General features: G+C 42.5%; 1 protein-coding gene across 3 annotated transcripts in view; it reads left to right on the top strand.

The window, feature by feature from the left end:
* E2F3 (E2F transcription factor 3) overlaps nucleotides 1–22,874 on the top strand; it is a 34,666-nt gene extending 11,792 nt beyond the window's left edge. For 2 of the 3 annotated variants that reach the window (XM_040586991.1, XM_040586987.1), the window contains exons 2-7: nucleotides 9,923–10,034; nucleotides 13,223–13,442; nucleotides 14,019–14,177; nucleotides 16,849–16,963; nucleotides 19,748–19,886; nucleotides 20,579–22,874. In XM_040586991.1, the coding sequence (XP_040442925.1) occupies nucleotides 9,923–10,034; nucleotides 13,223–13,442; nucleotides 14,019–14,177; nucleotides 16,849–16,963; nucleotides 19,748–19,886; nucleotides 20,579–20,844 (1,011 nt within the window). In that variant the 3' untranslated portion in view covers nucleotides 20,845–22,874. The remainder of the gene's footprint in view (nucleotides 1–9,922; nucleotides 10,035–13,222; nucleotides 13,443–14,018; nucleotides 14,178–16,848; nucleotides 16,964–19,747; nucleotides 19,887–20,578) is intronic. The other variant, XM_040586990.1, reaches the window with a different exon arrangement.
* Nucleotides 22,875–23,159: the final 285 nt, after the last annotated feature.

Below are 23,159 nucleotides of genomic sequence, written 5' to 3'. Positions count from 1 at the left end.
GGAGTTAAGATTGGTGTCGACTTTTTTAAAGAAAGGATTCTCCTCCTTTGGGGGCATGAATGCCCAACACTAATGCCCATGTGGGTCCAGGTATTTAAAACTTGCTGCCTTCTAGTTTGTAGCTCTTTGCTGTAGTTTCTGAAGCATTTGCATATGGATCTTCTTTGTCATTAATTTTTGGAAGAATGAACAAGTTGGTTGGTTCATTATGAATTACCTGTCAGTAGAGTAAAGCCATGCAGTCCCTTGGCACAGTGTAGTTATATGCATATAAATATATATATATATCACACAGACACACTTGTACGTATATATGTATATATACACACACAGACATGCATGTACAGTGCCAAAGGACTGTATATATGAGGTATAACTCCGTACTGGTATTTTGCAGCAAATGCAGGAAGGTTCGGGGTGCCAGCACGGGAAATCTCAAACTGTAGACCTGCACAGAGAAGAAAACTTGCGCTCCAGGAACTTCATTAGTGTAATTCCACACATGCTGTCCTTTCTTCTAGGTGCCCAAGGAAAACAAAGCTCAGGATGCTGTGGCTTAGGCTGGCAATTTAGTGAGCAAACCTTGTGCTGCAAGCCCAATCTTGCATCGCTGCAGTGCACCTACGCTGACATAGCCCTGGCATGGTTTTGCCAGCGCTCTTCCTCCTCCCTTTTCACTTTGTTCATATCAAATCTGATTAATTACATCTTCCTAGAGAGTTTTATGATGGCATTCTATATGTTCTGTAAGGAGGGACTCTCCTCCCGATTCCTACCTCGGCGTGCATGCCCAGTGTACTGCTATTTTGGTTTTTAACCTGTGTATCTGATACTTTGTGGCGTTTACTGGAATTTCCTCAAAGGAAGTTCACCCCGTCCTATTCTCCAGCTCCCTTAATATCTTTCCTCCCTCCTCCCAGGGCTTGTTTGTTTAGCAGACAATTTGGCAGACAACTGGCAGTGTTTGGAAGTTGTTTGCTTTTTTCTTTTTTTTTTTTTGAGTAGCTGTGCTGATTTCTACATATAGAGTGGAAGCGACTCAGTGGAACTAATCCAATCACAGTCTTATTTGAAGTTAATGACTTTAAAAAAAAGAGTACTTTTAAAAATAGGCCTGAAATTCAAAAGGCGAAATAATCTTGAGGATGTATTTTGAGACTGACTGCTTTGCGATGTTTTTTTTTCTTTTCTTTGGGACAAACCTTAAAATTATATGAAAGATTTCTTTCCATGGGTCCCGTTCGGTTTTAGCCTCACTCTTTGGGAAGCTGGAAGTCTCTGGAAGGGCTGAAGCGCTTGTGGGCATATGGGGAAGTGGTGCCCAAACAGGATTTGAACTATTGCTTTCATGTTTGGCTGACTTCGATGCCGGGGGTTCAGCTGGAGGTGGTGGCCCTGCGGTGTGGTTGTTCATATAGACACAATACAAAGAAGTGACACCGAGAAGCCTCTTACGTGGCTGGTTGGTTGTCACGTCCTGCTGGCCCCCCCTCCCCAGCTGCTCACTGTTAGTTGGGAAGTTCAGCATCAGGCCTGGTTTATGATGGTCTTGTTTTCTTGAAAGGATGTGTGTGGTGAGAAATTACTGACACGAGCTGCAGCTGCAAACCCTTGGGCTTTGCTGTGGGGGCAACAGCCTCGCTGCAGCGGTGTGAGAATGGCCAGTGGCGTTGACATCGGTGTGTAGGACCAGGCTGGCATTAAAGCCTGCGGGTCGCATGGCTAGTCTTCCTACCATGGTCTTGCACGATTCCCCAGGGAATTGCAGGGAAACTGTTGTGCTGCACCCAGTCACCCCAAACCCCCTGCAGTCAGGATTCCCCCCACTGCCACCCCAGACGCTGGCTGGTCTGTCTGTGCTTCTGGCAGTGAGTCTTGCCTGGCTGTCCGTCTGTTTTCTGGAATTTTTATTCCCAGAGCTTCCACGCCGTGTAGGCAGGAGCAGTGCAGCCCCAGCAGCCGCTGGGATGAGGGCGTAGGTGTTGCTGGAGCTGTTCTCAGGGCTGCTTAGAGCCGTGTCTGCTCCTCACCTTGGGGCAGTTTAGCAGTTGAGATGAAAACTGGGTGCAGTTTCCTGAAAATAACTTTTCGTATTTCAACATGAAGTGGTAACGGGAGCTTTCAAGCTGTAGTACAGCACAAAGCTATTGCTTCCAGTAAGAAGCAATTGTTTCGTATTTGGTGGAAAAAATTGCAGTAGAAACATCTCAGATGATTCATTTCCTATGCAGCCTAGGTGTAATTCTGTTGGTTTGAGGCCTGAAACGTGGTTTATGCTTTGGTTTATTTCTTGCACAACCGTTGTAATGTCCTTCCCCTTCTAGTGCAAAGAAAATACGAAGTACTGCACCCGTGTAGGAGAATTCAGATAAGCTGCACGTTTTGGCAGTGGCCGCTGTGCTAAGCGCAAGCCTGACGCTGATCCCACAAGCAGACTGATGAGCAGAAAATGGAATATCATCAGATGGGTTGTCTGTAAGGCAGTGTCTGAGTGCCTTAGCGGTGGTGATGGGGAGATGCTCTGACTTTCTGGCAGGTCAGCTCTCCACGAGATACCAGGATGAAAAAAACACAGGCAGTTAGCACCTTCAGATGATAACCCTCTTTTGGGGAAAAATAACCCGCTGTAGGGCTAGGAAGAAACCACCAGTTTTCATTGCTGTGTTTGGCTGCTTTCTGGGTTTGGTTTATTGTGTTTTGTCTAAATGAAGTTGAAAAATGTTCTGTTCAGGCAGGGCATCGATGCACAGTGCTGCTAACGCCAGCTCGCCGCACCCCGAGCATTGGGCATGGCTGAAAGCAAACCTGGCCCTTTTGGGGGGCGTTAAAAGCGGCATCGTGTGTCGTTCTGCGGCAATGGCTGGAGGCACCCAGGGTGTTTGCCTTGCTGCTCTCTGCATCTTCAACCGGAGACAGGACAGGCAGCGCTAGGTCCCTCTGGCTTGGGTCCTGCCTTCCAAGAGGGATCCAGCACTGAAACTTGGCCACCCACATCTTAACTTTTTTGATCTCAATGTAAGCCCTGTGGTTCAATATTGAAGTGCTGACAGTTTGTGGCCTCCTCAATGCTCCTGATACTTCTGAGGGAGCTGTGAAAATAGAAAATGGGTGGAAATAGGATGGTTTAATTAGGCCTTGGAAGAAACGTCACCAGAGTAACGCTATCAGCCCTCAGCTGTCAGGGTCAAATGCCTAATGAAGAGGGGCTCCAGGTGATCAGAATGTAGTTTTATTTGGTAATTGTCAGATGCCTCTCATTGAATTATAAACCCAATTAAGACACTGAAAGGCCATTTTCTTTTAATATTCATCTATATTAAAACCAAACAGTTTGACTGTAGCTGAATGAACAGTTCCAGTATAGGAGCTGGAGAAGGATTTGCCTCAGTCAAAACTGTTACAAGATGAAAAAAAAAAGAATTATAGTTTAGGAAACACAAATTGATATCGTGGAAAGGACTTTTTTGTCCTCTTTTTGATACATTTGCCATCTTCTGAGAAGAAAATGTGAGGCTTTTGTGTTGGAGTAGGTTGATCAGGATGATTTCTGCAAGCTGTGTTTTCATTTGCTTTAAAATGCTTTTTTAAATGTTACTTCAAATACTAGCTGCTTGTCACTCAACTAATAATCCTGATTAATAAGTAGCGACACTTCAGACTCCTGTTCTTCCTTGTGCTCGTTTTACAATGTATTCCATTTTCAAGGCACTATTTTTGTGTATCATTTTAGATGCTTTTACCTCAGTCTAATGAATGGGCTATGTGTAAAGCTTCACTTTGAGGGCATGCTTTCATGGAAGCGCCATTCCCGGTCTTGTTCCCCTGTGTAAGGCGGTGTGGGAATGCATGCTTTTGACAGAGAAGTGAGTAATATTTTTGGGAAGAGTTGAGAGGACTTTTAGAACTCCCCTTTTAAGGACACAGTTTGTTATCTTTTACATGCAAGTAGTTTAATTCCCGGCTATTGCTTTGTCTTCCTATTCTTAAATACCCTTTTAATGGTTTTATACTGTCAGTTCATTACCAACACCAAGCATAGTATGGTACAAATTATTGGTACCTGTGTGTAGAGAACACTGGGGTAAATAATTCATGGAAGAGTGAAATCCCTCTCCCTCCCAGGAGTTTGAACTGCAAATGGATCTCCTCGTTGCTCAGCAGAAATAGGAATGAAAGGAGGAGCTGTCACCAGGGGGCCGAGGCCGGGAGCTCTGGTCATCCTTTTGCATCTTTTTGGTGACCTCGGGTGCTTTCTCGCTTGCGCGTGGACCAGCAAAGCTCAGCCCTCCCTCGCAGAGGGCTCCTCCACTTCCGTCACTGCACCTCTCCCCATTTTTCCATTTCTCTGGTGCTGGCCGGAGTGTTTGCTGTGCCCTCGGCTGGGTGCAGCCCTCGGGCAGGCACTCGGGGCTCTCCACATACCAGTCTGTTCATTTGAGCATGTTCAACATGCACAGCCTGTATCACCTTGTTCAGTGGAGAAATTGCCTTAACATATGAATATTTCCGTGTGTTCACCCCAAGGTGCCTTCTTCCCTTTGCTTCTTGTCTTGTACTCCTTCCTCATCAAGCTCCAGCTTAATTTATCTTTTCATGTAAGATGTTTGCTTTCTTCTCTGCAGCTCCCAACCTCTGGAACAGCTTTCTAGAGTTCATGCCTCAGAACCTTGGCTTTTAAATTGCATTTTTCAGTGACTGCTTAATTTGGAAAACGTGGAAGACAGTCTGTGGAAAGTGCGTGGGGACTGGTAAAGTGCCTGTGCTGTGGCTCCCTCGCTGCAGTCAATGTTTATCTGTGCTCCCTGGGCAGGCTTGCATCCCCTCCCCGGTAATATCAGCACTGTGGTGGCATACAGAAAAGCTGCCATTTTATCTGCCTCTTGCAATTGTAATATCTTCTAGAGACTACGCCGGGCTTAGTTATCTGCCCTTGCTCAACTTGCCCAACTTAGTCCTTGCTCTGAGACATTGACACAGCTGAGCACTGCGGTGCATTTCTTTGGCTTGCTGCTTAGTTCGCTGTCAGCTATCACTTAATACACACACAATTTCTTCCTTGCTGTGCTTGGTCATTTCCAGTCTTCCTATTTTTCCTGCCCAGTCAACCCTAAACGAGAGTTTCTTTCCAGCTCCTCATCTCATTGGTTTTTTTTGTTTGATTATTTTTTTCCTTTTAATAAGTTATTTTATCTTCTGTCCCCATCTCAGCATCTGAGTTCAGCTTTTGTCCCTTTGTATTTAAATCGGAGTGCTGAGGCTCTCCTATACCCTGGATGCCTGCTAGGGGAGCAGGGGACTTAGATGTGTCTCATCCTGGACAGGACCTCCCAAGAGATGGCATGTGCATAGCCTGGCGGGCCTGAGAGCTGTGGCACTTGCAGTGTGAAATGGAATTTGGCTCTTAATGTTTATAATGAAAATGTACTGACTGCACTTTTTCAATTTAGGATTGTGAGCTAACAGAATATGCCCAACTTGGATCATCCTTCTGTCAAATTTTTACATGCCTGCTAAAGCCTAACACGTGCAGGAATATTTCAAAGGGTTTTCAGAAAGTAGCACAGGTAACATAATTTTTCTTAGGTCTGTCTCTTGCAAAGAGTGCAACTGTCTTGCATCCAGTAATACAGCTGAGAGAGGCTTCTAGCAGGAAAAATTTCAATGTGCATAGTTTGGCAAAGCTGTGCTCCATGGTTTTATCGTTGGAAAGAATTAGAGGAGGTTTTACTGCGTCTTGCCTCAAACCTAGAAATATAAGCCTTGTAGAAAGCGAGACTTTGGTTTGACATGGTGCAGTCTTCAAAACCTGATGTTGGCAGTCTCCTGCCATGGCACTTCCCTCTCTGCTATCTCGATAAAACTCCATGCTGGCTGTTACCTAACGCTTAGCGCTGCACTGTCTGTTATGCTCTTACAAAGTGACTCTCTGACTTTTGTGTTTTCTTCTTAATCAGTGCTGGTTTCTTTCCCTAAGAACTGAAGTTGATAGCTGTGTGACATGAAAGCCAAGCCGCTCCAATGCCAAGCTGATGCCCCGAGGGGCATAGGGGGTGTCCCACTGCTCCTGCCCAGCAGCTCCCAGCACAGACAAGTCACCCACAAGGGATAACATGGCAGAAAACTCCCTCCTGTTTTGGAGGAGAACCAGTTTCTGCTGGTTGTGACCCCTTGAGCCAACTTCCCATGGGGTCTGATGGGGACCCATCAGTCAAGCACTGCCCACACCAGCATACGGGGACCATGCAGGGATGGAGGGAGGATGCAGGAGAAGAGGTGGTGGCAGCAACCTGTTAGACCCAGGTAGCTGTGAGCGCAAAACAGCCCATTAAGGGGAATGGGCTGTAATTTCCTATTTCCACCTATTTCACCCCTTTTTTCAATTCATAGAAAAACAAATTTGTGGGTGTTTTCCTAGTGTTGCGTACCTGCCTCCAACCTCTTCTTAAAAGTTAATCCCTGAGACTGAGTATTGTAAAGTGAATTGCATCAGATCCTGCCTACTTGAAAACAGAGCTTACCCTAGGAATTTTTAAACTCTTCCTATAGAGAGAAGTGTTCTCATAAAGATGTTCTTGTGGCTCTGATGTTAATTGTGGTAGCAGTTTGTTTTGTTGTTTTGGTTTTGTTTTGTTGTTTTTTTGTTTTAAAAAAGGAGATGGAAGCTAAAAAGGCATTACTACATAGGAGTCAAGGTGCCACCTGTTTTTAGTGGCCTGCATTGAAGAGTGAATCCATAGTTCTGTCTATATTGGGAATTGCTTATAGTACTGGAAGAGAAAATTGAGGCAAAACAGGTGTTCCCACATTTTTCGTGTCTCCACTAAGTGGTTAGGTAGGTGGTTCAGCTCAGTAGGATCCTTTCCTGTTACTTTCATGTTTCTTGCTGGATGCATCAATTTGTGGCTTTACTTGTGTCACTGCCCCATGTGTTTTGCGATCCTTTCACAATCCCCCTGAGGAATCTGACTTCCATTTATTGTGCTCAATTTAATGTCGCTGAGATGTTCTTAGTCTATATGCTTCCTATCATTCCCTATCGTTGGGATGCTTTGCACCAGTGTCCTTAGGCTTGCTGCTTCTTACCAGGTCCCACGCACTGTGTCAGAGATTCTGCATGCTATGATTGATGCAAACGAAGAAAAATAAAATACACTGATTTGTACAGGCAGTGCAAATAACAAATGTAGTGTTGTAGCGGAAATAAGTTATGCAAAGTAAGAAGTTTTATTTTAAAAGGGTTACTGGTTCTGCCGATTGTGTTCAGATTTCTGACGAGAACTCTGAGATCAGAAAGCACTGTGAATAATTTTGGAGATGGGAGAGAGAAACCATCCCATCTGAGTCACCCAAGATCTGTAGTGCAAAGAAAAAGGCACTGGAAAATCTTTGGTCTGTAAGTCACGGAAGAAGAAATTAAGAGAATATACCATTTCAGTCCCACATCTTATCAGTTACGAAGCTTGTAAAACAGGAACGGGAAGAGAGCACTTGCTGAGTGACATGTAACATCTGGCCAGAAATTCAACCTTCCCCAGCGTTTACTAAAATTGCCTCTCAATAACTTCACCAAGCTCTTTTAAACTCCTCTAAAATAAAATACAATAAAAACCTCTCTGAGGTTTTCTGTATGCTTCGTGCCCTGCACAATAACTGCCTCGTGGTGCTGCATCTGTTATTTGGTATTTTTGCAGAAACCCGTGGGCAGTCCCGCACTGCCCGCAGGGACGGCGCTGTCAGACCCACAGGCGTGCTGCTGCATGGCCAAAGGATGTTCTCGCCACCAAACCAGATTATTTGAAGTTCACAGGAGAAAGTTGTATGTGTTTAACCACAAAAGCAGGGGCAAAATACCATTGTTTGTGTCTTGCAGACAAGTTGAGACACGAAGTTTTGATGTGTAGTCCAAACCCCAAAATTTCTCTTCTGATGGATAGAGCCACTGCAAATCTCTGGATTTAAAGTCTTTAGCATTTCCCCTCCTTCTCACACCTGGTTTTGAGATTCTCTTTTATCTTTAATTGTATCCCTTTGGCCTAGTCTTCCCACGCCCTGAATTGTTCCCTTTTCACCCCTCCTTCCTTTTCTCTTATAGTTCTCAGGGTGGAAAACCACTTACTTAAAAAAGTGTGAAATGTGTTTCTCCCTGTGGAATAGCTGTAATCTTAATTTAATCCAATTATGTTGGCTAAACATATTAGCTGGATGCTTTTGTTAACAGTTGACCTTTTTAAAATCTGTGTCCTTGGATTACAGAGCCAATGTCTCAGGGAGAGGAGCAGAGGTGTCGCATGCCCATAGAAGCTGCCGCCGGTGGTGCGGTGCCTGCATTGGTTAGCACGATGCAGTTAGCTCAGCTTTGCTGTGCGCGGTGCTTGCGTTGGTTAGCATGATGCAGTTAGCTCAGCTTTGCTGTGCGCGGTGCTTGCGTTGGTTAGCACGATGCAGTTAGCTCAGCTTTGCCGTCACTGATGAATTAGAGCCTTGCCCCTTCGCACAAAACACAGAGAAGAGTGGCCTAAGCACTCTGGGCATGCTGTTACATCGTGGGCTTATATGAGTTTCATGAGCTTTAATTCGTCTTTTAAGAAGTTTGATGTTTGCAAATGGAGCCCAGTACAAAGACTTTAGTTAGGTATCCATACATTAATGCATATAAAGTAATTTGTTTAGCACTTTCTGTTGGTCAAAGACCCAAAGTAAAATGCATAAGCTAAATCCACGATACAGAAATATCTGTCTACAGCTCTATAGCAGAATGTATTATTTTGTTTTGGTTCACTGAGGAGCAGATCCAACCCTTTGGGGCATGTCTAAAGAGTAAGCAAATAAAGTACACTGAATTATTCTACATAATTGAATAAACAACATTCTTTGGAAACAGTTCTTTGGTTAAACTTCATTAGATGTAAAACTTCTTCTTTTTCCTGTGTCTTCCCAGATAATGTTCTTTCTATTGTTAGGATAACAAGTATCCCCAGATTTAATTTCAGTAACCCGAGTAGCATGGCAGGGTATAGAATTGTTTCCAAAGATAGTAGATTGTGTTTCTGTCTAGGAACAAATTCATAATAGTGGTGGTTTTCGTTGCAGTTTGTCTACGTGTTGCATAGTTGAATGGTGTCCTTCATTATTATTCAAGGTATACACAGCCTGCCTTTGAGCTGGTTGCAACATCTGATTTTCAGGCACCATCTTTCTAATAGGATTTTTGCTCCACCTTGCTTTTATGTAGGCAGCTTTAGCACAAATGTGCTAGTTAACGTGGAATAAATATAGTAGCTGTACTTTCAATGAGGACAAAAATTGTTGAGAAGCAGAGGAGAGCAGTTGTCCAGTGCTGCTCATGATGTCATGTCTCCTATTTCATTGATGGAAAGTTTATAGTAGTGGAAGTTACTTGTCCTCTCAAAGCCATCCTTTCAAATGGTGAGGGGGAAACATAGCTAATGCTACCTGTGCACAAATTTATATGGATATAAGGAGGTGGGTTTTTTTTTTTAAAAGTAGTTTTGTGGGTGCATACGTGCATGTGCTTGAGGGATTCACTTTGTTTTTCTTAACTGAAATGTTCTCAGCTCAAGTGAGGGTAAAATCTTTCATATGTATTTAAGAAGGTCCAGACTAGACTGAAGTAGATCTAGTGAAGTAGAACTGTCACTCAGTTTTTCAAATTTAAAAAAAATGCTGAATTTTCAAATAACCCTCATCAACTTAGCCTTTGAAAGTGACATCTTTAAATCCACCTGAGGATTCCAAGAAATCTTCATATTCCCTTGTGATGAACATGGGCTATGAACCTGTACCTTGCTGTGGAAAGTTCTCTGCTATCTGCCTTTCCTATAGCCCCAATATAGTGTTTGATAAAGGAAATATACTTAACAATCAATAAATTTCAAAAATATTTTGGTTTTTTTTTTAACAGGCAAAACGAAGGCTGGAGCTAGGAGAAAGTGGCCACCAGTATCTCGCTGAAGGACTAAAGACTCCAAAGGGGAAAGGAAGAGCTGCGACAAGAAGCCCAGACAGTCCGAAAAGTAAGGGGACTTGTGACGTGCTGGGTGGCACGGAGGGTTTTATTTTACTAATGAGCTGAGTGAACCAGTACAACAGGCTGTGTTGCCCGGCCAGAAGGGTGTGTGTGTTACTGTCCTTGCCTGGACGTGCCTGCAACACAACAACCAGCTCTGTTTAATGTCCTGGCACCTTCACCCATGGCCTGCGCGAGGGGACCGAGCGCACCCTCTGTGAGCTGCGGGCTGGGGGCAGGGGGCTCTGCGAGGGGCTGGGCAGGCTGGGCCCAGGGGCCAAGGGCAGTGGTACGGGGTCCCCAGGGCTCAGTGCTGGGCCCTGCCCGGGGGTCACATCAGCCCCTGGCAGCTGCGGGTGGGGGCAGGGTGCTGGGAAGGGCCCGGCGGGAAACGGACGGGGGGCTGGTCACCAGCGGCTGGTCAGAGCCCCCAGCGTGCCCAGGTGGCCAAGTGGGCCAGCGGCGCCCTGGCTGGTGTCCGAAGCGTCGTGGCCAGCAGGGCCGGGGCAGTGCCCGTCCCCCCACGCCGGGCCCTGTCGGGGCCGCCCCTGGAGCCCTGGGCTCAGCCTTGGGCCCCTCGCTGCCAGAGGGACGCTGAGGGGCTGGAGCGTGTCCAGAGCTGGGCAGGGGCTGGGGAAGGGGCTGGGGCACAGGCTGAGGGGGGAGGCAGCCTGGAGAGGAGGGGGCTCGGGGGGGCCCTGATGGCTCCCTACAGCTGCCTGACAGGGGGCTGTGGGCAGGGGGTCGGTCTCTGCTCCCAGGGAAGGAGCGACAGGAGCAGAGGGAACGGCCTCGAGCTGCGCCAGGGCAGGGTTAGGGTGGGGGTGAGGGGACATTTCTGCCCTGGAAGGGTGGTCAGGCACCGGCACAGGCTGCCCGGGGAGGGGGCACCGGCACTGGGGGCGTTTCAGAGACGCGTAGATGTGGCTCTTGGGGACAGGGTTTAGTGGTGGCCTTGGCAGAGCTGGGTTAACGGTTGGGCTTGGTGATCTCAAGGGTCTTTTCCAACGGAAATGCTTCTGTGATGCTATGAACATACCCAGCCGGGCAGCAGACAGCAAGGCTGCAGCGAGCATCAGCTGGTGCAGGGCTGCGAAGGCTCCTGGCTGCCAGGTCTGCCCCGCTGCCTGCCGGTTGCCTGCAGCCTTCGCCCAGGGCCTTCTCTTCAGCCGGGGCCGTGAAGTTGGGGATGCTCAGGAAAGGCAGATGCTGAGGAGTGAAGGTACTATGATGGGATTGAATGCAGTTAGTTATTAGGCGAGGCTAATCAAACCGGCCTCCTCCTTCCTTGCTAAAGTCACGTTGGCAGGGCTTCTTCCCCCAGGCGGGGATTTGCAAAGAGCAGCGGCTGTGCCTCGGTGGTGCTGCACGCTAAATGCTTTCTGTGGGCTCTGAGCTGCCTTCTCTCCCTGCAATGGCTAGATCATTACTGCTGCTGCTTAGTTGCTGCTATTATTAGTTTTGGCACATCTGTGTTGCCTTGGGCAGTAGGTTTCTTGCAACAGCAGCTGGGGGGGGGTGTCTAGCCTTGCCATCTTGTTTAGGGGAATGAGGCTTGCAGAGGGAGACGGGCAGGGAAGGGGGACGACTGGAACAGTAGTGGTAGCAGTGGAAGAGGAAGGGATGTGAAGGGGTACTTGTCCCTCCTCACCAGTCTTAGGTGCTTGCTTCTACTGAGGCACATAAGAAATGTGAAATGAGCTGATGGTACGAACTTAAAGCAGACAAGTTAAACAACCACAGTTGTTTTAATTAAACTGAACCTCATTAAGTGAAATGAAGTCCCTTTTAAATTCAAGTGCATTCTCAGAGAAGTTCAGTACCATTCGGAGCATAGGATGCTGCTGCAGTGTTGGTGAGGCCAGACAGAGAACTTCCCCGTGTGTGACCAGGAGCACATGTCATTTTAGGTGGGGGTCAAGTAGCCCATTGCCCTTACGACTCTGAGCCTCTTACTCTTTTCCAAACCCCAAAGGAAAAACAAAGGAAAAAAGAAACCACCTTGCTCTGAATTCACAAGGTGACCTAAGGGATAGAGATCTCCGTCTCCCAGTGCAGACAAGCCCCAAATCTACCAAAGCAAGAGATACAGCTAGCTGGTTCTCTTTGCAAATAGGCAATAGCTGGTTCTCTTTGCAAATAGGCAATAGCTGGTTCTCTTTGCAAATAGGCAATAGCTGGTTCTCTTTGCAAATAGGCAATTACTTGGTTTTCATTGAAGAGCCGTCATAGGTAGTCTAAAGGTTCGTTTTCAGATAGTATTTCAGTTTTGACTGACTTTTGCAATTAAATGTGGGACCTGAACCTTGACAACATGAAGATGACCACTAGATCAGCCTAAGATCTATCCTGAGCAATACTTGAAGAAAATGAAAGGTATTGGATGTACCAGCCCAGCAGACATCTAATAATGGCTGGCTCGTTTCTCTCGACACAAAGGCCTCCCACATTTAGAATTAGGAGTCATTATGCTCTAAGTATTTAAACTCTTAAAAGCGCATCTATTAAGTATATAGATGCTGCATTCATGTATTAAAACAGAGTTTTCTAGTAAGAATCAAGCCGTTTGCTGACTTCTAATTTAGAAGTGGATGCTCTTGCCTAGTTTGAGCATTGTTTGGTTATGAGGAATGATGTCAATCTCCTCTAATTCACTTGAGTTTTCTGTAAGCTGTGGGGTCTGGCGCTGATGGAATCTGTCATTGTGTTCGCCCACTGAAGTACACCTAAGTCCTGCTTAATTGCATGTGAAACACTTATCTTACAAGAGGGGAAAATCAAACCCTGATGAAAGCTGGCTATCAGCCTGATGAAGGAGAGTCATAGGGGAATTTTTGGTATTGCTGCCAGGATAAATAGATACTAAAAATACTATTAGGAATTCACATAGTGAAAGCCTAAGTAGAATATGTATCTGTCAGACTAACGGAAATATTTGCATTTTAAAAAATGTATGTATTTGCTCATGTACCTGTGACTTTTGGAAAGGTACATCTTGAAATACAAATAAATACCCGGTGGTAAGTTGTGTCTTAATGCAAAGGTTTAAGAGATTTTTTTCTAATAAAAATGAAAGGAATATCTGTAATATGTATAATTTCATTTCTGGATGCTGCTTTCAGAATCAAAATGAGAAAACCTGATTTGTCTGAGCTTTTGGTTTGTTGTTTTTTTGTTTTTTTTTTTCTTTCCAAGCTCCAAAATCTCCTTCAGAAAAGACTCGGTATGATACATCACTTGGGCTTCTTACAAAGAAGTTCATTCAGTTGCTGAGCCAATCTCCTGATGGGGTCTTAGATTTGAACAGAGCGGCAGAGGTCCTCAAGGTGCAAAAAAGGAGGATTTACGATATCACCAATGTACTGGAAGGCATCCATCTCATTAAGAAAAAATCCAAAAACAACATTCAGTGGATGTGAGTATTCATTATCCTTTTCCATTCCTGCTGGCTAATTTCACTGTCACAGTGCAGCAGTGTTTTTTCTTCTCCCACCTTCCATTCTAACGCCTTGCTCCAAGCAATCATCCCAAATGCCTTCCATGAGGATAAAGCTTTCTTCTTCTGTCGAGACAGGTTTTTAGTGTATTAATAGCATTTGTTAGGGAAATTAGAAACTGAGATTTTATGTGAATGCTGGACTAAGTCATTTACTTCTGCAAGTGGAGTAAGTTTTTAGGTACACACCTCTACCTACTGCCTTCCTCTGTCTGTTTCAGAGTGTGGTTAGAGGAAAGGGGAGCTAGAAGCAAGATTTTGGAAGTGCTTAGAAATATTCAACTTTTCCATTGTGGTGGCAGTTCCAAAATGTGTTATGGTAAAAAGATGCTTTTTCTGGAAAGAGTAGTTTATGTTCACTCCCTATGGGCAGGTTTAAGGAGAAAGGGCTAAGAACCTGATCTGTGGTGTAAAAACCTGCCTCTTCCCTTTCCCATAGCATAGGGTCAAGTTCTACCGATGCTGAAAGGGTGTTTTCCTTCTTGGTATCCGTAGGGGCTGCAGTCTGTCGGAGGACGGTGGCATGCTGGCACAACGTCAGGGCCTCACAAAGGAGGTGACCGAACTGACTCAGGAAGAGAAGAAACTGGATGAGCTAATCCAAAGCTGCACCCTGGACCTCAAGCTGCTAACGGAGGACTCGGAGAATCAGAGATATCCTTTTTTCCCCGAAACCTCAAAGGTGGTCAGTCTCCTTGCTGTGCCCTGTAATACTAGGAGAATTCCTCTATGTAATGTGTTACAAAGCATCAGAAATTTCAAGAAGATGGCTGATGGGTTTTAATGTAGTTCTGTATAAAATTTGCTTAAGCCACTCGCACCTGTAAGGCTTCTGGGATGTCCAAAAAAAAAAAAAAAAAAAAGGGTGGTATATGAAGGAGCCTGTTAACATCTATGTTCATATAGAGTAGAACCAAGAATCTAGCTGATTAATGAGTGATAATATCCAAAAGCCCTGTGCTTTTTCAGCTATTTTAAGCCTCGTGCAAACCCTGGTTTTATGGGTGCAGAAATTATAAAGGCAAGCAGACAAAGACTTTACTAAGGTAACACAGTTGTGTATGTGTGTACTCATTACTTAATTATTTTTTTTTTCACTTTAAACTGATGTGCATATAAATTACAGGCACAGAGAGGGAAATAAAAGTTGGGAGTCAGTTTAGTCTGAAACTTACAACAGATTTTCAGATTCCTTTGGTTAGAGAATTTACAATAGATTATCATAGATGAAGGTTTTATGAGCTCTCAAAATGTCTATTTTTGGCTGAATTATTCAATGCAATAGCAAAGCTGAAATGCATAAGGTTTGTATGACTTCTGGTATTTTGGCTGTTCATACCCCTTGTAATTAACCAGTTCTCATCTTCACTAGATTTCCCACCTACTAGCAACAAAGAAAGCATTTTATTAAATGCTGATGTGAAAACTTGTATTACTTTATTTAATGAGCAGTTCTTAAAGAGCATCTAACAAGGTGGACTGATTCTCTGTTCTGAAGGGTAGGAAACAACTACGGGAGTGTCAGTAAGAAATAAAAGAACTACGTAAAAATTGGTTTTTGACTAGCTTTCATACACTGTTTTGAGATGTAAGCAAAAACCACCAAGTAGCATAGGGGAGTAGGGTCAGCACTGCCTTCAGCTAAGAGCTTGATCCGTGAAGAGGTTTAGGCAAGACAAAACTGAGCATTATGATTCTCTGTTTCTCTACTGCTGATTGCTATGGTAGAGATCCCTGCCCTGCCGTTGCCCGCTCCCGTGGGGATGGGCAAGGAGGGATCAGCATTAGCAGCGCGTTGGCCTCATGCTTTTGGGTTTAGGAGAGCATATTCCCCAAATCCTTCTGTGACTTCGTTTATTGATACTACTAGTGATTATTGAGGAAGGAATGCAAAAGTGTGACACCTGGGGACGGATCTGAGTGCATCCCAGTACTGTCTTTTGCTCACCTCACTGACATGAGGTGACTGGCTGAATACTCAGGGAGCTGGGAAGCCTCTTCCTTTGCTTTATCACTGAAGATGAAGTATCTGCTTTTGATGGGTTTTTTCTTTTCCCTCGTGATTAAGTAGTGTGCTTCCTCGTCTCCCTTATAAATAGCATGAGAAAGTAACTGATGTATTGGAATGTGCCCGGTGTTAGCGTGGGGAGCCTTTAGCTACAGCACTGAAGATTGTGGTTTTATTTGAAAACCATGCAATCCTTTCCTTTGTTCATATAGTGACAGCCACTGTTGCTGTAATTTCTACTCTGCCTTTGCAAAACCTTACTAGATGAGTGGTAAAAGCCTTGATAAAAGCCATTTGGGTGAAAGCTGACCTGTCATTTTGCCTCTTGACCCGTTTGTTCCAAGTTAGAGGTGAGAGGTATTGGTGTTCTGAGCTTGGGCAGTCTGTCTTGCTGTGCTGCGTGGTAATAGTACACAGTTACCAAAGTTGTTCACATTTACACTCCCAAAAATACTATAATAAATCAGGTTTTCTATTTGTGTGGCATAAACATTATGCTAGGTACCTTGTAGATGAGCAAACCAAAGGGCTGGAAGCACTTGCATGCGATCAAGGCCATTTCACAGTTCTTTTTGTGAGCAAAAGCACTGTGACACATCAGCTACACAGATCAGTACAGGAGGCAAGGCCATGCAGTAACCCACCAAAACACTTACGCTGGTCTGGACAAATTCATGTTGAACACAGAAATATTCATATTCATGCTACGCTAATCCAGATATCAACTTTCTGCACTGTCACATTGTTTAAAGTGGTTGTTTAAACAGTTTTTTAAGTAATTGTATATAATATAAATTAATACATAAATATATGAATGTTGTATAAATATTTGCACATCTATATGTCGTATAAATGCTTACAAAATGAAAACTGAAACTGATTTTTGTCGATGACTTAAATACATTGTGTGTGTGCATTTATAACATGCATCTTTAAATTCCTTTACATTTTTTCTGTTGTTTCCAGTTCTCTGCATTTTGGTAGTGAGTGTGTAAAAAAAAAAAAAACCTGGGCTTCGTGCAGTCTGTGAGTACTTTCAGATACATAAGCTTCAGCTTATGGAGCTTTATGTGTGTAAAAGAGGAGAGAGAGATGCACAGAGAATCCCTTTTTTCACATGCCAGTGGCCTGGCTGTTAGATCAAAGGGAAGTTCTCACACAGTTTTGCAGCAATCACAACCAGTGAGAGAGTAGGAAATTTTGGGCTAAAAGCAATGTAGCCATGAGAAAATGGAAAAATAATTCAAAGACTTATACCTCTTCTAATAGCCTGAATATATTGTAACCTGGGTTGGAAAATTCCTTAACAGTGATTACATTAGCTTATGTGACATATCAAGATATTCGAAAAATTAGTGGCCTTAAAGACCAAACTGTTATAGTTGTGAAAGCTCCTCCAGAAACAAGACTTGAAGTGCCTGACCCAGTGGAGGTAAGGAGAACCTGGCGCTTCCTGCCAGGTTATATATCCTTTTTCTATAGACAGAGCAAGTGTGTTGTGAGTCTGACTGTGCTACCTGATGCCCAGGCTGGATTATATTGGCATACAGTCCTATATTCATCTGTCTCACAAACTGTAGAGATTTTTTTCTTTTTAAAGGAAGGGGAGACTTTAAAATAATCGATTTACACAGGGCAATCATTACTTGTTTTTCTTTCGCTTCCAGCCTTCCTTCATGGAGTATAGATTACTATTTACAGATACTCTCTTTTGCCATACTTTATGTAAATTTCCTGTTTGTAACTATGTAAATCCCTTTTTGTAAGAGATTCAGCTCTTCTATTTTTTTTTTTTTTAGCTTTATGTATTTAGAGTTTATGGATGACTTAATGCCTTAAGCATCTTGATCACTTGTACTACTGATATCCTAATTTATTGAGACCCATGTTTTCACGTAGGATTTTTCTTTATGAAGTATTACAGTTACTGTAGAAACTGTTGTTACTCCTAGAATCTGTTCCTGCCCTTCCCTCTTCCATCATCACCTTTGGTTCATTGACACTGACTTTTCACATCTCTGTAAGACTTTTACATTCTGCTTGTGCACTTGTTTGCTGTCATGAAGGCTGTAGGGGATGGGGATTTCCTTTCCTGTTTTATCGTAAGTGCTTCCGTTTCTGAAGCTGTCTGTGTTCATCTGCGTCCCTCTTCTGTTGCCCTTTGCTACTCAAGCCACAGACTCTCTCTCTCTCTCTCTGAGTGACAGCTTTTGTCCATGAGAGGCCTGGCTGTCATTCTTACGTCCTCATTTTTTTTTTTTCTTTCACTTATCTCAGGTAGATGTCTAGGGTAACTTAGCTGCTTGCTTTACCTACGTCATAATTGTAGAGAAAAATGCTTCAGGTGACTTTTCTTTGAAGATACCCTCAGGGAGTAGCTTTACTTTTCTTCATTCCTCTTGGTTTATGAACCACGTGGTTCAGATGCTCCTGGTATTTTCTCTCTTGGTGACAAAAGCGTGCTGCTTCGCAATTCCCAGTTGTTATGACAGACCCGGGTATGTTGGGCAAACATAAATAAACTGCACGAGCCACTCCTTTAGAGATTCAAGAAGTGTACCTGATTTCTTCAGGAGCAATTACAGACAGGGCTAACCCCCTAACTCCTGTGTGGTGGTCATCCTTCTGCGTTACTCCTTCCTCCCTTCTACTGGACCAGTTCCAGTGAGCCCAGGGCTACCCGCTGCTGGGGGTGGGCAGGAACAGGCTCCTGATTCCCTGTCACGTCTTTTCCTAAGATTATTCTGCACTTGCTTAGGCCCATTATAGTTTCCATCCTTCCCCTTCCCCCCCCCCCGCCCCCCACCATTGTCCTTAATTTCCTCTTTGAACCTAGGTGCAGGTTTTGGAAGAACAAATCATTTTGCTGCAGTGAGGAAGGGATATCTTTTATCAGTATCCATAAATATATACTGTTACCGCTGCTTGCTTTCCTGTTTCTTGCCCCTAGGCGTTATGCTTTGATTTTTAATTCAGTGAAAGCAGGCATGTAGAGAGAGATGCACACAATCATTAAAATTAGCACATAGACCTCTCTCATCCCCTGTACCCAACTTACTCAATTTTCAGCTTCAGGCAGTGAAGTCCTATTTCTTTCTCTCATTTGCTGTTACATTTCGGTGTCTTTGTTTGCAAACCTCAGTCACTCAACAGTACCTTCACCAACTCCTGCTCTTTCCATCTCCTTTTTTCTAATTATCTATAGCATTGCCCTAAGTACTCTTCTCTATTTTCTCTGCCCTGGGGGAATCCCTGTTCAGTTGTTCTCTGTATTTGTAAACACTGTCTATGATGTTACATAAAGGTCAGAAGCAAATAACGAGGAACTTTTTGTCAAAGCACCCATTAAAATGTATTTGAAAGAAGTTTGCAAAGAGGTATATAATGCCTGTATTCATGCTTTTTAAAACTATTACTGCAATATAGCTGGAGCAGGTTTATTTGGAGCCAGTCGTTTATAATTTTGCGTCATCACAGGAAGAGCAACTTTGCAGATTTTCTATGTCTATATATGTTACTTTATTGCATCAATGTGCAAAAGTTAAGAAAATGTAACCCCTTGTGATGAATTAGGGGTTTCTGTTATTCAGAACCACCATCAAAATTGCTGCCTTGAGGGGGCAGAAGGACTTATATAAACAAGTTTGGGTGAAGAAAATGGCATCTGTTTCTCTTTTTTTGTCATTTGGAAGATCTTCCTTGATAAACAGGTGAACTTTCATATAGCTGTTTGAGTTCAGTATGCATAAGTGCTGAAGGTTTTCTGGGGAGTGGGAAGGATGTTTTGGCATCCTTTCGAAGCAGAAACATTTACACAAATACATCAAAACATATTGTTATGAATAATAATAAACTTGATGACTTACATCCCATAGTTCCACTCCCTCAGAATGCTCCAGGTTATTGTTGGTGTAAGAAAATGTTAGGTGTTCAATCCTTCATAACTCTCTGGTTATGATACAACATATAAAATCATGGGCTTCTGAGATTTGTGCACTACAGACAGCAGGAAAAGCTTTTTTATGTTCTCTTCCAGCCTACAAGACAGATCAGCCAAGCCTTTCACATCTTAAAAAAAATGCATGGGGGATTTCAGGTTCTTTTCATTAGTAAAAACTGTATTCAGAGACTCACACCCTAGTAAGAATTAACTTCCTATCATCAGTATTCTGTTGTGTTCATTGCTATAACACCTTACCGACGTTTGTTTTGTTAGCAGAGTGCATTGATACATTTATCTAGTACTCAAGGACCTATTGAAGTTTATCTGTGCCCAGAGGAAAACGATGCCCTCAGTCCGATGAAAACCTATAGTCAGGACCACAACGGAAATATTTCCAAAATAATTTCCAAAGGTAATTTTTTTTTTTTTTTGTAATACAAATGGCCTGCCTTCATGCTCTCACTCAACATTTTGTTTTGAATGTCAGATAACCTGTTCCTATGTTTTGGCTTTATTTTTTGAAGAAGTGAAAAGCTAAGGTGTTGATTTTTCCACTGTGCCTTTCTGGTTTATATAGAAGGAAATATGTTTTTTTCAGCATCAATTGTTTAAAATAAGTTTCCTATTTGCATATCATATGTGACCAAAGTTTATGCAATATTGAAGAAAAAAAGACAATTTTGTTCTTTTTGCATTTGCAAATAGGACAAGAGCAGGAAAGAGTCACGTCAAAACACAAGGCAGAAATCTCTGTGTGGGGGTATATGCAGCTGCACAGCATCGCTGATGATATCTGTTGCCTTCAAAGTTTTCACTTTGACTATGAATTCCACTGAAAAATGGGCATCTCTATGCTTGATTCCCCCCTCCCCTTGTTTAAACCTTATAAAATAATTTTTTAGTGAAAAGTCAGTGGTGATAGCAGCATGAGCATTTTTGAGAAGCCCTTTGTAACACATCAAAAACAAGCTAGAAACTAGGGAGGTAATTTTTTGCTGAAATTATTCCTTATGACAGGCCCGTTATTGCAGTGGCTACTTTGTTTGATCTGTCTCGTGTATTTTGAATGTGTCATCTTTATTTTTTCTCTCCCTCCTCTTACAGAAGTGGCTTCTGCTAACTCAGGACAAGCTGACTGCTCAGTAAATATGGCAACTATCTCTCCGTTGGCTTCTCCAGGCAACCTTCTACAGCAGACTGAGGACCAAATTCCATCAAACTTTGAAGGACCATTTGTGAATTTGCTGCCTCCTCTGCTTCAGGAAGATTATTTACTGAGCCTTGGGGATGAAGAAGGCATCAGTGACCTCTTTGATGCTTATGATTTAGAGAAGCTTCCTTCATTGGTGGATGAATTTATATACAGCTGATTCTCTTAAATGCTGTCTGTACCTAAATCATAATTTTAATGGAATCAAAAAACCTGCCGTCATTCAGAGTTGTCCCCTACTTACTATAAAATAGCATTATTAAATAAACTAGGCTCTTGAACAGTGCTGGTATTTTAATTAAATACACCCTAAAATACTATAAACAACACGGAAGGCTTCTATAGCAAGGCCTTCTCCTTGACCCTGAGCTCCAGCGCCTGGTGAGTCAGCAAGTGCAAGCAGGTGACCGTAAATGTTTTATCTTCACACTCCCCCAGTCTCTGCTTACCGTGACAAGTGGGCTTACGGAGAAGGGCTCAATGAACTGGTTTAGTCCTAAATAACAATTTTATAATAGTATTTCAGGTCGTGCCTTCTGCAGAGAATGCATGTCATTTGAGTGTCACAACATGGATTGTACCTGCAGTGAACATAAATATGAAGTAATGCAAAAGCGTGAAATGGGATTCTTCAGCTACTTGTGGGAATGTTGAAATTGCTGTCATAATGCTCATTTTGAGCTGTGTATGTGTCTCATTATGAGGTCAAATACTTGTGTCCTTAAAAGCTTTTAATAAAAAATACACTGTAAATGTAGTGTATATTGCAAATATTGAAAAGTATAAAGTTCTGCCACTTCTCGTAGTAATCACAGATTTTTCAAAAATGCTTGTGTGTGTGTGTGTGTGTGAAAGTAGTTTTTGTTGGTTGTTTTTTTAAACTAGAACGAAGATGCACAGTTCAATTTTACTGCCCCCAGTGTGCATTAGAACTGGTACATAAATTTTTGTGGTACTAAGTGGGGCTTTGTGTTAAGTGCCTACTAGAGATGCACTGTGGGTTTTTCCCTCTATGGAAAACACTTATGCCAAGCTTTGTTTGTTCAATATATCATATTTATCTCAGTGGGTTAGCTTCCTCTGCTTACAGCTTTTTATAATTCTCTTCGCCAGCAAAATGGAACTAATTTTTTTCCAAAGTACATAACTGTAAGTACCACATCAACTGAATTGCATTTATTTTTTAAAGATCTTTGGTAGTATAGTACCAATATTTATTTTTTGAATGTGAGAGGAATTCTAAGAAGTCTTAAACAATTTTTTTTTTTTGAGTGTAAACTGTGTTGTCACGTTCTGGGCTAAATTGATGTAATGATTACATGATGCCCATATAATCCTTTTGTTTGCATTACTGTTGTGCTTATCTGACATACTCAGAAAATTAGTACTATTTGTACTGTAGTAGAATATTATGTATGCAGGTTTTCTGGTACCATTGAGTTGCTGCTATGAAAGCTCACACATGAAAAAGCAAGAAGTCACAATAAGAAAACTGTATAACTGTGTGAGTTTTGGAATATAACAAATGTATAAAGGGCAACACATAAAGAACTGTTAAACAGTGTTAAGTGTGTGTTTATATGTACAAATGTGTGCATAGATCATTCAGCAGTTGTATTTAAGTTGATATATGTTCTCAACTCACACTTTAGTTATCTAGCAGTTTTGTACAATAGAATTAATTTGTAAACACTGCCAGGATATTTTCTAGCTGGTTTGTAATTTTTTAAGAGTTTTTTTAGATGTGGATCTGTAAATAAAATTGTAGTATTTAACGTTTTCGTCTTGTGGAAGAGGAAAGTAAAAGTTGTGTGAGCATGAAGATTTGCGAGACAAAGGGGCACTTTTGTGGGGGAAGAGAAAATGAAGATTAACGCAGACCATCTTTTTTTGTACAAATGAAACACTTGTCCCAATGTGTGTGGGCAAAATACTAATATAATTTAGCTTTGCATTGTATGCTAGTTTAAAAAAAAAACCTCTGTAAAATACTGTAAAAAACAAAACAAAAAAAACCAAACCAACAAACAAAAACCCAACAAAAAAAAAAGCTTTTATGGTGAGTTTTGTAAATAGATTTATTAAGGGATGACCTGTTCTCTAGCTGTGATCTTACCACTTCAAATGGATGTAATTTGAATAAATTTTGTATGGTAATGAATCAATAAAAAGGATTTTTTAAAGAGTTTAGATTGGTATACAGCTATGTAAATTCTTACTCTTGGTGCCTATCATGCTGCTTCTTAGAACCTAGTGGTTACTGTTTTCATTATTAGTGCTCATATTCCTTTGACACCAGATATGTTTCAATCCCATTTTTTTATCATGCTAATACAAAGTTCAGTGTTTTGGGTTTTTTTATAAGCCAGAGAGAAACAAGAATAAAGGATGCAGATAAAGAGACATAGTAGGAGCTCCAGAAGTTTGGGTAACAAACAGGTTCGTTTTTATTTATTCCCACTCCATGAATCATGA

This window comes from Falco naumanni, chromosome 3 (assembly GCF_017639655.2).
Source record: "Falco naumanni isolate bFalNau1 chromosome 3, bFalNau1.pat, whole genome shotgun sequence".
Lineage (NCBI taxonomy): Eukaryota > Metazoa > Chordata > Aves > Falconiformes > Falconidae > Falco > Falco naumanni.
Note: the sequence above shows the minus strand (reverse complement) of the source record. Positions and strands in the feature narration are given on the sequence as shown.